The 12743-nt window shown below is 44.6% G+C and overlaps 1 protein-coding gene across 3 annotated transcripts in view; it reads right to left on the bottom strand.

Annotated features, from left to right (window-relative positions):
- The window catches only part of RAPGEF1 (Rap guanine nucleotide exchange factor 1), a 185754-nt gene that overhangs the window by 45444 nt on the left and 127567 nt on the right, over window positions 1-12743 (bottom strand). For all 3 annotated transcript variants that reach the window (XM_085900070.1, XM_085900066.1, XM_085900074.1), the window contains 3 exons: window positions 3746-3849; window positions 766-871; window positions 592-661 (listed from right to left, as the gene is read on the bottom strand). In XM_085900070.1, coding sequence (XP_085756196.1) covers window positions 592-661; window positions 766-871; window positions 3746-3849 — 280 coding nt within the window. The remainder of the gene's footprint in view (window positions 1-591; window positions 662-765; window positions 872-3745; window positions 3850-12743) is intronic.

The following is a 12743-nucleotide window of genomic DNA, read 5'->3' as shown; positions in this document are numbered from 1 at the left end:
TCGAGGTTGCCACATGACTGTTTCAGTCGATTGTAGTTGAAACTTTTCCAGATAATCAGTTGCTAAAGTGCAATGTGATTAGAGTATATATTTAACAATACGATGTGGGAAGAAAAGGTGATATGTTGAGAGGAGGTTGAAGAGTAAGTTATTTAATGAAACCTGCTCAAATAAAACCATTTCCACTTCGCCCAAAAAAAATCTGTGCGAAGTCCTCGGCCTGACATCATAGTTGTACAAAAGTTACTGTGACTTAAGTTGGTCAAAGGAAGTAGTTTTGAAAGTTGTTTTATCGTTCGTTATTCATTTGAATGCTAAAAATCGACCCAACTAGTTGCTAAGATCTATGTTCAAGCATAATCTCTGAAATATAAGGAATAGAGACATCACGTCCAAGTCCAAATTGATGAGCCTGGGTCTAAATGCGAAATACATAAATAGCCTAAAGAGCAAGTTAATCCTGGGCTTTACATCTTTACTTGCAAAAGTTAAGACTTAAAAGAAAGTCAGGGTCCTGTGATTCTCAGAGCTTACAACCTGATGCTTCTCCAAATTTTAATGCTCTTCACCATCCTCTGATAACATACTCACCTTTAGTGACTGTTGTCCTTGTAATAAGGGCATTCACTGAGCCAGCTTTCAAATCAGGCCCATCCTCATCCTGCACACACATCATTCGTTCTACATGAGTCAATGACAAAATATGTTGGAAAGGTTTGCGTACAAATAATGCAAATAAGTGGAAAATGTAGCGAAGGGACACACCTCTCTTTTGAACATGAGCCGTCGGTTAAGTTTTTCGACACAGAGGAACCAAAGTTCTTCCTTATTACCAAGAATTTTAGACTCTGTCGTGTCTTCGCTGTCACTGCTGTGAAAATAAGGAAAAAGGAGTGGTGAGTATTGTACAGTATGTATGTGTGTGTGTATATATATAACGTGAAAGGGTGAAAGACAATGAGAAACTATAACGGCACTCGTATCTCCGCCAGACTGAACAGTATACGTATTATATCCCGCTGATAAGATCTGGATGCAAATCCGGCCTAACTAAAAATATAATCGGCTTACTCTTGTCACCTACCCAACTCATCCATCATGCTTTGTCATAATCTGTTCAAAACTTTTTGAAATATCGTGCTATATATCATTTTTGGTCTCATTCCTCAATGTTGAAGAATCACTTATGACATGAATAAAAATTCTCGCATCCTGATCCAGATGCGGATGTGAATCTTCACCAAAATCAAATCAATTCGTCCTTCTCTCACAGCCAACCTGTCCACCAAGGCTTGTCCAAATCCGTCCATAACTTTTTGAGATATCCTGCTCACAGACAGACAAATATACAGGGGTGAAAACATAACCTCCATTCACCTTGGTTGGCGAAGGTCGAATCAAAATTATATCCATAATAATGTGGACAAAACAAACTGTGGAGAGTGATCAGCAAAAAAAACTTGTGATTACAATGTATTTGAAATTTTCTTGAAGACTTCGTGTGATTGCCAAGTTAAAGCCAACTTAAAGACGGTGGGGAAATCAAGTCAACTGTAAATTAGATAATTTTGCAAATAGTGCTTTTGATCGTCACAGAAATTTTCCATATCATCCCTAGGAAAATAAATAAATAATATAAAAATAAATAAATAAATAACAGACATCATGTTCGAACAAATTTTTCATGCTATAAGGACTGAAAGTTTTACCGAAGTGTGTCGGTAGCGGTAAAGAGCCATCACCATATAATGCACGAAATGGTGGGGGGAAGAAGGAAGGAGAATGTTGAGGAAAAAGGACTATGAATCAAGGTAAGGAGGAGGTGGAATATGCAACAAAAACAAAGGTTAATAAGTTGGGAATGTCAGTGGAAGAGGAGAGGAGGTTCAAAGAGAGGGCAGGAAGGGAAGGTCAAATGTATGGGTTGCGGAGGAGGAGGTGAATGAGCATCAAAAGTGACATTTTTGCTTAAATCATGTATGTTGTGCCTAGTTGAGGGTGCTTCAGTACAAGTGACCATGTATGCTCATCAAATAGAAAAATATCAGAGCAATAGTAGATAAATGGACACTTTGAAATGAACGGATTAAAATAGCTGCAGCTGCAGCAAAAGAGCCACTTCAACGTAATTGCTTGGCAAGTCCTGACGACACAAAAAAAAAAACTTAATAAATTGTACCATCACATCTTTATAATGTGACGGTACAATGCTGGGCCAAAGGTCTTGTGATATTTGCAAGAGTACTGTGAAATTGTGAACTTCCATGAGTGCAATGAGCTTCCTTTACAAGGACCTTCAACACAGGAGGACGACATTTGGCCCATCAGGCTTGTGCAATGGTGGTCAACCTGTGGTTGTTTATCTATACTCTATCCATTTCAAATGCTGAGTGTCGAGCAAGGAAGCAGCACGTACTATTTTTTAAGTCTTTGGTATGACTTGGTCCCCGATTTGAACCGCCGACCTCCCAAGACTCAGAGCGGACGCTCCAACCATTACCCCACCGAGTCTAGTGTGGATGGATTACCATCCTTTCCAAATAACAATGTTCTTTGTTGCATAAAACCATGATTAAAATTTAAAATATCACTCATTCTCTGGAAACCTATTTTATTCTTATTGGTACGAGAGTATAAAATTATAATGTGATTACTTCTAACACCTGTCTGGTGTTGGCTTTGTAGTTAAGGTGGCTAGCTTAGAATCTAAGGATCCTGATTTCAAGCCCCTGTTGGCTGTTGACTTCACACCAGGTGAGGTTGACTCAGCCTGTCATCTTTCTGAGGTTAGTGAAATGAGTACTAGTGCACTGGGGTAATAACCATTTGGGGTAACCTGTGTCAGAGTGGTGACCCATCCAGGACTGTACTCCTTGACAATACTCCTTGCTTCGGCAGCCCTCTGTGCCTTTACGGCATGAAAGGAATGGTATTGTTATTACTATTATTATTATTACCTCCGCCACCAATGGTGGCAAAAGTAATCACATTATAATTTTAAACTCTCGTACCAATCAGAATCTGTTTGTCTGTCTGTCTGTTCATCCTTGTTTGTTTGTCTGTGAGAAGGATATCTCAAAATGTTGTGGACAGACTTGGACGAAACTCGGTGGGCAGGTTGGGTGTGTGACAAGGATGAATCGATTCAATTTTGGTGAAGATCTGGATCTAGATCCGGTTATGAAAATTTAATGTTTTTTTTGTTTTTGTCAAAGATTCTTCACCATTGACACATGGGGCCAAAAATGATATATAGCATGATATTTCAAAAAGTTGTGGATGAGTTATGACAAAACTTGGTGGATGAGTTATGACAAAACTTGGTGGATGAGTTATGACAAAACTTGGTGGATGAGTTATGACAAAACTTGGTGGATGAGTTATGACAAAACTTGGTGGATGAGTTATGACAAAACTTGGTAGATGAGTTGGTTAGATGACAAGAAGAAGCCGATTTGATTTTGGTTCAAATCCAGCCTAACAGTGGCATACAAAATGTAAACTGTTCAGCCTGGCAGAGGTATATTATGTGCTCTACCGAGTGCCGTTCTAGTTTTTCACATGTTCTCAAGTTATAACTCCACAACATTGAAGACTTTACTCAGAAAGGAAGGTCATTGCTGCAATGGTTATATTTGCTTTCATGTAAAAAAATAAAAAATAAATTACAGAAAAGACAAAAGTCACAGCAAGTAAAAGAGACAAGTAGAATGTAAAAAGACAAAACACACACTGAACAACTAACCTTTGGTTGTGTGATCTACATCCGTCGGGTACATCTGCATCAATTCCAGCTGAAACCTTGGTTTCTATCATCAGCATGTCGTGCCCACAGTTCATCTCCTGAGACTTGCACACAAAACAACAAAGAAAAAAACTCATTCTAGCCCTATCAATACCAGATTGTGCACTCGAGACGAAATTACGAATATAAACCTCCCAGTGTCCGACTTGTCCATCTCACCACTTTTGGCTACGGGTATGTATACCTTATCAATAAATTTGAAACCAAAAAACAAGTACAATGTAATTTAACTTGCCCTTAATGTGTTCTAGATGATCTAATTACTACAGGAACCTTAAAGAGTGCCACACAATGTAAAATATCAACTTCCCTTCAGGTAACCCGATGATCTGGGTAACGTCACTGAGCACATAGACATAACACGGACTTTAAAGAAACACCAAATAAAATGGATGAAGATAATTGCTGACAAGCAAAAGTTATGGAAGATCAAGATGGGATTTAACCAGCCTTGGTGGTGTAATGGTTAGAGCGTCTGCTTGGAGGCTGGGAGGTCAGAGGTTTGAAACTTGGCCGAGTTAAACCAAAGACTTAAAAATGGTACGTGCTGCTGCCTTCCTTGAGGCTCAGCATTTAAAAAGAATAGACAATTGACAAACAGCCATTGGTTGGTAATAATATTGCAGGTTTTGATGCATCTAATGGCCTCCTCCTGCATCGAACTTCCTTGCAAGGGATGTCATTACCCAGCGTGTGAAGCGAAAAGCGGCGTTGAGCAATTGGTTCACTCTGTCAGTCTGTCTACAGATGTCAGTTTATGATCCAGGAGCAACTTAATTTGATTTGAATTTTATATTTTGAACACTGCAGAACATGAATCGGAACAGGAAGCTGCAGTTTAGCAGTACTTCGGCTCTGAATTTGGAAAATTGTAAGGAATTTTGTCTCGAGCGCGCATGCACATAGCGGAGTGAGATAATTATTTTATTCTGTCTGCCTGTCTGGCAGTCAAACAAAATTGAAAATAATAAAACAAAAAACAGGAAACTTACTGTTTTGAAGAACTTCATAAAGGACACAAACAATAGGTATGAATAACGAATGTAGCGTGTTAAATAAGGTGGTGTAAAAGACGCCGCATCAATGGCAGTAAAACTTCTGAATTTTGTTTTCTTTCTACAACCTATAAAATCTTAATTTTATTTCAATTGAATTATATACTTGAACTGCTGCAGAAAACAATTCATCTTTTTGGCACTTTCAAAAACCCTTCCGTTTAGCAGTACTTGGACAAAATAGTACGGCATTTTATGCCATCTTGACCAATCAAATGTGCCACTCGCACTCTCAGTGTTGGGAATATCAAGATTCAGACAAAATTGTGGCTCAGAGAAGATATAGATTGTGCTCTGAAACTCAAAGCAAAAGTTGGAAATACTCTTCTCATGTCCTTTTTCTCAAGACTGCGTGAGGTAAGGTGTTCTATGGACTCTAGTTATTATTTTATTATAAGATATAGATAGAATTCAAACTATGGCGTGGTGTTAAAGTTCCTTTAATAGCATGACAAAAGGATCAGAAGACATCAGCATTACCCCCCCCCCCTGCCCCCCAAATAGCAAACAAATTCAACACAGCAGGAAGTATTCAGAACAAAAAAGTTAGTGAATGCACCAAATGAAACTTACACAATCACCAAATGGTCCTGAATGCCTTTCAACCAATCACACACAACTGAATAGAAGATGCTCTCCATATTATAAGTACAATAAGTAGACTTGCTCTTCAGATTCATCAAAATTCATTTTATTACATTTTTGGCTTACTGTGGGGAGTCGACTGTAGATTGTTTTAATAGTCCTGTGTAGTTTGGTTGGTTTATGTATTTGGTAGGTTTGATTTCAAAGAGTAACATTGACTTTTTGGGGGCTATAAAGGTACCAGCTTAAAGATTTTTTTTATTCATTAATGAGTGATCTTTTCCAAAGAGCAAGGAATCACATAACTGCTGAACAGTTGGTTCATGTTGTTATGTGTTTGCCAACTAGTCTCACATCTGGCAAAGCAAACACAAGCGTAAAGCTGCCCTTTTTGTAACACTCCATTTTTATGTTTGTCTGTTCCCTTATATGTTATATACTAGTTTTAAAACCTTTTTTTTTAATGCAAAACCATAGAGGGATAAAATCTCAAAAAAAAAACAACCAAAACAAGGTCGGAATGACACCACATTATGATGAAACAATACGACATTACAATCCTCTTATGGATTACCATCGCGACATCTTTTGACATTTTACTTTTCGTAAACTGTTCAGCCAGGCGGAGGGAGGTATGTGCTCTACCGAGTGCCGTTCTAGTTTCAATTGTAATATGTGTATTTTTGACTGCCGCCCACCTTCCTCTACATTTTCTCTAAGTCCAGGAACCTAACCCCATTTTCCCGATGAGGTATTCTTGTCAGGTCAGGTTCGATCTGTGACCTGCTACAGGTACCATGTAAACCTGTACTAACCTGTTCCATGGTCGGGTTGTCGGCGACTAAACCGTCTCCCCCACCAGGTTTTCTGGTGAGGAGGGTGTTTGGATATGGACACCCAGCAGGATTAAAAACAAAACCTGTCAAAGGGCGGAGGAGCTCCTTGTGAGCCAACGGCCATCCATATCTAGTGCCCAACTGTGTCTGCGGACGTCCTCCTGCAGTTGGGTTACTTCTTATTAGGAGGTTGGTGGCAGGATTTGCACTCCAGCCACCGTAAAACGCTTCATTCCGCAAAACGCAAAAACGCAAAAAATCTGAAAACCCACTCCGTGGGAGTACCTCCTGTGCAGCTTCCCTTCGCAGGGCAGCTCACCGGATGATGGGATTGGGGCAAAGCCTTCGGGACCCCAATCTTTGATAGGAGGGAAACCACGGGGTAACATCCCTGGGTCAGATTGCGGGAGAGTGTGTCGGAGTGGTGCTGAGTGTCGTCCACCAGACGGCGGTCTCCTTGGGTTAACCTGAGGCGGTCCCTTCGGGTGGGTGCCTGGAATGTCCTATCCCTAAGAGAGGATGATCACCTGTCTCTGTTATCATCTGAGCTCAAGCGTTTGGACATCGGGATTGCAGCTCTCTCTGAGGTTCGGAGACCGGATTGCGGCGAGATAATGGTGGGTGGTTACACCTACTATTGGTCTGGTCGCTCTGATGGTTACCATACCCAAGGAGTTGCTGTAGCTGTGTCCAATAAGCTGACCCCAATGATAATTGAGGTAACACCGGTCAACGAGCGTATTATGAGATTAAGGATTCGTCACTCCTTAGGTGTCATTTCCCTGGTCTCTATTTATGCTCCGACTGAGGCGAGTGATCTTACCGTGAAGGATGCATTCTACGCCACACTCGAGTCTGTGGTTGATCAGTGCCCCAGACGAGATACACTTCTAGTCTTGGGGGATTTCAATGCATCGACTGGAACTGATAGGGATGGTTATGAGGTGTGTGTTGGTCCCCATGGGTCAGGAACTATGAACCAGAATAGCACTAAGTTCCTTGACTTTGCAAGAAGTCATGGACTTAGGGTGGCTGGTTCATGGTTTCAGCGCCACAAGCTCATCGCTGGACTTGGTATTCCAACGCTGGCGGTGTGGCAAAGGAGATTGACCATGTCCTCATTGACGGTCGTTGGAGGATGATCCAGAACTGCAGGGTCTACCGGAGTGCTCAGTTCCTCAATACTGACCACAGGCTTGTTGTAGCAACTCTAAAGCTGCACCTTAAATCCTGGAGAATGGTACCATCCCAGCCTAGGGCTGGATGTTGCCAAGCTCAGGGATGAGAGAGTAGCTGAGGAGTTTGCGAACAGGCTGAGTGGACACTTGGGGGGTCTGGGTGCTTTGGGGGGTCCTGAAGAGTTGTGGAGCACCTTCAAGACCACCGTCCTTGATGTTGCCGGTGGATGCCTTGGAGTTCACCGCAGGGCAAGAAGAATTTTGTCTCTCAAGGGACACTGGATACCATTGACCAGAGTCGCAGGGCCAGGCTGAATGGCAGAGCTGAGCTGTTCAGGGAGCTGAGGCGTAAAACTGTACGTGCACTGAGGGTGGACAAGGAGGCCTATGTGCGAGGAATCTGTGAGGGGTAGAGCATCACCTGTGGACAGGTGATTCTCGTCCCGCTTACAGGGGAATTCGCGCATTACGTTCATCCAAGCCCATCCCTCGGAGCACTGCAGTTCGAGCAGAGAGTGGTAGGCTCTTGACAGAGGAGTCTGAAGTGAGAGGCCCGCTGGGCCGGTTGTTGAGGCGGTTGTACCAGGCTGATCCCCCAGCTGTCGAGTTGGACGTCAAGGGTGTTACAATCCCTGTTGCTGACCCTCGAATCAACTGTGGTCCACCATCGCTTGTGGAAACACGGGCTGCGGTGAACCAGTTGAAACGGGGCAAAGCTCCAGGGATCTGTGGCATCCATGCTGAACTTCTCAAGGCTGGTGGAAATGCTGCACTCGCGTCGTTGCATGCAGTTTTGTGCTCTGCCTGGAACACAGGCATCATCCCAACTGACTGGAAGAGGGCCTTGTTCTCCCTCTCTGGAAAAGGAAGGGTGATCGCCAAGACTGCAACAACTACCGAGGGGTGACGCTGCTCTCAGTGCCGGGCAAGGTCTTTGCTCGGATAATTCTTGATAGGGTTCGCCACCATCTGCTTGAGCACCAGCGTCCAGAGCAGTCAGGCTTTACACCAAAGAGGTCAACGATTGACCGTATCCTTGCTCTTCGTGTCCTCACTGAACGCAGACGAGAGTTTCGGCAGGGGCTGCTTGCAGCCTATGTTGATCTCTGTAAAGCGTTCGATTCAGTGAATCGGGATGTCCTCTGGAGGATTCTTGGTCTTCGTGGGGTGCCACTGAAACTGATCGATCTGATGTCTGAACTCTACTCTGGTACTGAGAGTGCTGTGAAGTGTGGTGGTACCGCCTCTGACTTATTTCCAGTTGTTACTGGAGTTCGTCAGGGATGTGTACTTGGCCCCACACTTTTCAGCACTTGTATGGACTGGATTTTTGGGAGGATGTCGGAGAGATCAAGTTGCGGTGCATCGTTTGGCAATGTCAAGATCTCGGACCTTGATTTTGCAGATGATGCAGTCATCTTTGCGGAGACTTTAGACATCCTCTTGGGGGCCCTCGAGGTGCTGAATGAGGAGTCGGAGCCGTTGGGATTACGGATTTCTTGGGTCAAAACAAAGATCCAGGCTTTCGGTGACATCTTGGATGCTGCTGTCCTGTCTGTGTCTGTTTGTGGTGAGGATGTTGAGGTCGTGGATAGATTCACTTACCTTGGCAGTGATATTCATGTCTCCGCAGGTTGTGAGCCGGAGGTCAATGAAGCGTCTGGGTCGGGCCTGGGGAGTCATGGATTCACTGGATCATGGGGTGTGGCGCTGCCGGTACCTGTGCGGGAGGACGAAAGTCCGAGTCTTCAGGTCCTTGGTACTTCCAGTCTTGCTCTATGGGTGCGAGACTTGGACTTTGACCAAGGATCTGAGACGGAGACTTAATTCCCTTGGTACCAGGTCTCTTCGGAGAATCCTTGGCTATCGCTGGTCGGATTTTGTGTCCAACGAGCGGTTGCTGAGAGAGACTCGGATGAGATTTGTTACCTGCATAGTCCGTGAGCGTCAGCTGCGGCTGTATGGACATGTGGCTCGTTTTCCTGACGCTGATCCTGCTCACCAGATTCTCTCAGCGAGGGAGTCTCATGAGTGGAGGAGGCCAGTGGGCCGACCACGTGCCTCATGGTTGCAGCAGGTTGACCATCATCTCAAGGAGATGGGGATGGGCCTGGCATCTGCCTGGGGGATGGCCAGACGGAGGCCCCCGGAGTACCGGCGGAAAGTGGACGCAGCGACGCGCTGTTCTGGCACATGCTCCCATACCTGACCTGACCTGTATTGACTATCGCTGTTTTGGATTTCGCGGCACTTTTCAGAAACGTAACCCGTACAATATTTAAGGATTTACGGTATTACCAAATCAAATCAAAAATATAAACAGCAGGACTGAATAGTCAACGAACTCCCTTTGTTTAAAATACCTTTGATTGACATGCACACAAAATGTTTTGCTTTGATCTATCCATCCATCGATCTATCTGTAATAATAAATGCCACTGTGTCTCCTCCATAACTCCAAAACCATGAAACCTAGCGGCCCCAAACTTTGTTACGGCTGTGGAAATTCGCAAACCACCATCCAGGTCCTGTAGGTGAGGTATCTCTTAAGTACATGTGTAGTTAGCCCCAAACCCGTTGTTTAGAGGGAATTAATGTGATGCATTCGGGCTGCGACGCTTTGAGTCAGTCGTTTTTCTTTTTCTATCTTTTATTTCAAACAAAAACCAACGAGGACGCTCGGTGGGCTTTTCCCGCCTGTTTTTCGCGCCATTCTTCTCCGCGCTTGGTGTGAGGGAGGAGAAGCGGTGTGGGGCAGCTGGCACCCGATTGGTGGATGCGCGGTGTGACGCGGCCAGGGAGGAGAAACGCCCCTCTTCGAGACCTTTCTCGAAGCGCCTCGAAGGGGGGTGGAGCAAAGAACAGGGCGGAGCAACAGGGCGGAGCTCGGGGATATAAAAAGTTGGACACCGGCACAGCGGTTTTGTGGTTGCTCTTGCCCTCTGCCTGTCCTCCGGCTCGCTCGTCCTCTTCTCCTCCTGGTGGCCGCTGGCCTGGTCTTCTGTGGTGCGGTTCCAAGACCCCGCTGGCGGGAAGGAGCGTCCGCCATCCCCCCCACTCCCGACCTCGGGCATCCACGTTTCCCCCCCCCTCTATCCGCACTGGGATAGCGCCGCGAACTTCGTTCATGGCGTCGAGCGGCCAACACGTGCCGGCGCGAGGCACGCCGGAGAGGCCTCGCCTACCACGTTCGGGCACGGAGTCGCGGCCAGGCGGGACCACGTCGACGGACGTCGGAGAGGGACTCGATGGCCCAAAAGGGAAGTCACCTTTTTTTCTTTTCGGGGTTTTTTCTTTTGTATGGATATTGTGGCGCCGTGTCTTGTAAAGTAAAACTGTATAAGTGTTGCCGTGTGTTCGCGTATTCGGTCGTAGCTCTACATTGTTGTTTTTGTTTTAAATTGATGTTTGTGAATTCTGACTGTTTGGCTCTATATGTGTGCTCTCCGTGTGTCGTGTGAATAAAGTGCATTATGTTGAATTGTTCCCCGTTTCGCTGCGTCCTTTCCTTCGTTTGAATCTCCATCTTGCTTCACATAAAGGGTTCGTAGTGGGCTTAATACGCCCGATAATTAATCGGAACCGTCGAGGCCGACGATAACACCGCTCGGTAATCCCGATAGCATGGAACGGACCGCTTAAGCGGTTCGTGTCCGAAGTCGGCCTGCGGCGAGGCACGGTCGCCCGGTCTACCATCCGCGTGGGTACTTAGGTAGGTCGAGTTTGGCGAACAACCCTATCCAATGCGAGTGGCCGATTGGCATGATTGTGGTGAGGTCGAAAGGCCCACCCATGACTGGCTCCGGGCGATAGTTCCCGGAGGGTCACGACTGAATTGTCCGTCCGGTGGGCGAGACGGCCGCCATTCGAGTCGAGCGGCCGATCGCACGCCGGCGGGCGTGAATTCGCAACAATATTAAGGGAGTGCATGAATAAAAACTGGGTGTTTGGGTTAATTTAAACACCCCTTTTGAAGATATAATTAACGGCCTTATTTAATTATCCTTATCAAGGCATCAACCTTGGTCATCTCACTCTCCCTCGCTGGGGTCTCAATTCGCCATTGTTTTTTTTTGGCCTAATCAACAATGCCTTGACTTGGAACAGGCCGCAATGGTTTCTTTATGACAAAGCACTCAAAAATGTTTTTTCACTTTCCTCTCATATCATTGAATGCCTCATCTTCATACCTACGAATTACTGTATACATCGCAATGCTTATAAACACCCGTAGACGCCAGTGTCTGTGGCTTCATTTCATTTCCACACATGCGATAACCTCAATAATCTTTTAACCTGAGCTGAACTTAAAATTTTTAATTGCGGAACTAACCTCAGCAGCAGTTCTGACTGCAAAAAAAAGGTGTTCATTTGTCCAATTTGGACATTGCTTGACAATCCGAGTGTCTCCGAGTGTTCGTGCTTTTATTTCGTTTCTGCTCATGCGATAACCTCAAGAATCTCTTAACCTGAGCTGAATTTTAAATTTTAAACTGCGGAATTGACTGCAGCAGCAGTTCCACTGCTAAAAAAAAGTGTTAATTTGTCCAATACGCACATTGACACTACAAGCATTTCTGGAGGGTGTTTAGTAAGACACAGCCTGCTGTTCCTTTCAACCATTTCATTGGAGTGCTTGCTTGAGGGCTTAATGGTGGTCGGCGGATCGATTCCAAAGTACTCAATTACAACCATGGAATCAAAAGGAATCGAGTAGTAAACCAGAATAGATGTCGATTCTGAATAATTCCTACTTCATAGAAAGAAGCATTTTCTTTTTCGGGAAAAACTTTTTCATCCATGCTGGACATGTTCCGGTTACACACGGCCTGATAATGTATTAACTGAAAAGGAACATGCCCCTGGGGCGTCCCATTTGCAATATAGCAGCAAAATCAAGTCACTTGCAAACTAAACATACCCCAAGAGTGTGGTACTTTTAAATGAATAGCAAAGCATTTAAAGTTGGTCGGTAAAGCGTGCTGATTGCTTTGCTGATGGACGGGTAGGCAATACGTCAACTGAAAAAGTTTTCACAACATGTCATTCAAAAGGTCTAGAAGTGCAGTTTGAACTATTTCGGGGAAGTTAAAGAAAACATTCCATAAGTTGCATGCTCACTTTGTTCAATAGACATTTCTCATCACTGTAATATGTCCAAAACCAAACACCAGAGCGAGTAGCTATTAGTGACGATTGAGAATGCAGTTTCAAGGAAATGAAAGTCTGCAACAGCAGCAAGTTTGCTTTCACAATCGATGGTTGAAACAATTTTCACCCCATA

Source organism: Eptatretus burgeri, chromosome 1, assembly GCF_056783735.1.
Source record: "Eptatretus burgeri isolate ZD-2024b chromosome 1, Ebu_testis_v1, whole genome shotgun sequence".
Taxonomy (NCBI): Eukaryota; Metazoa; Chordata; class Myxini; order Myxiniformes; family Myxinidae; genus Eptatretus; species Eptatretus burgeri.
Note: the sequence above shows the minus strand (reverse complement) of the source record. Positions and strands in the feature narration are given on the sequence as shown.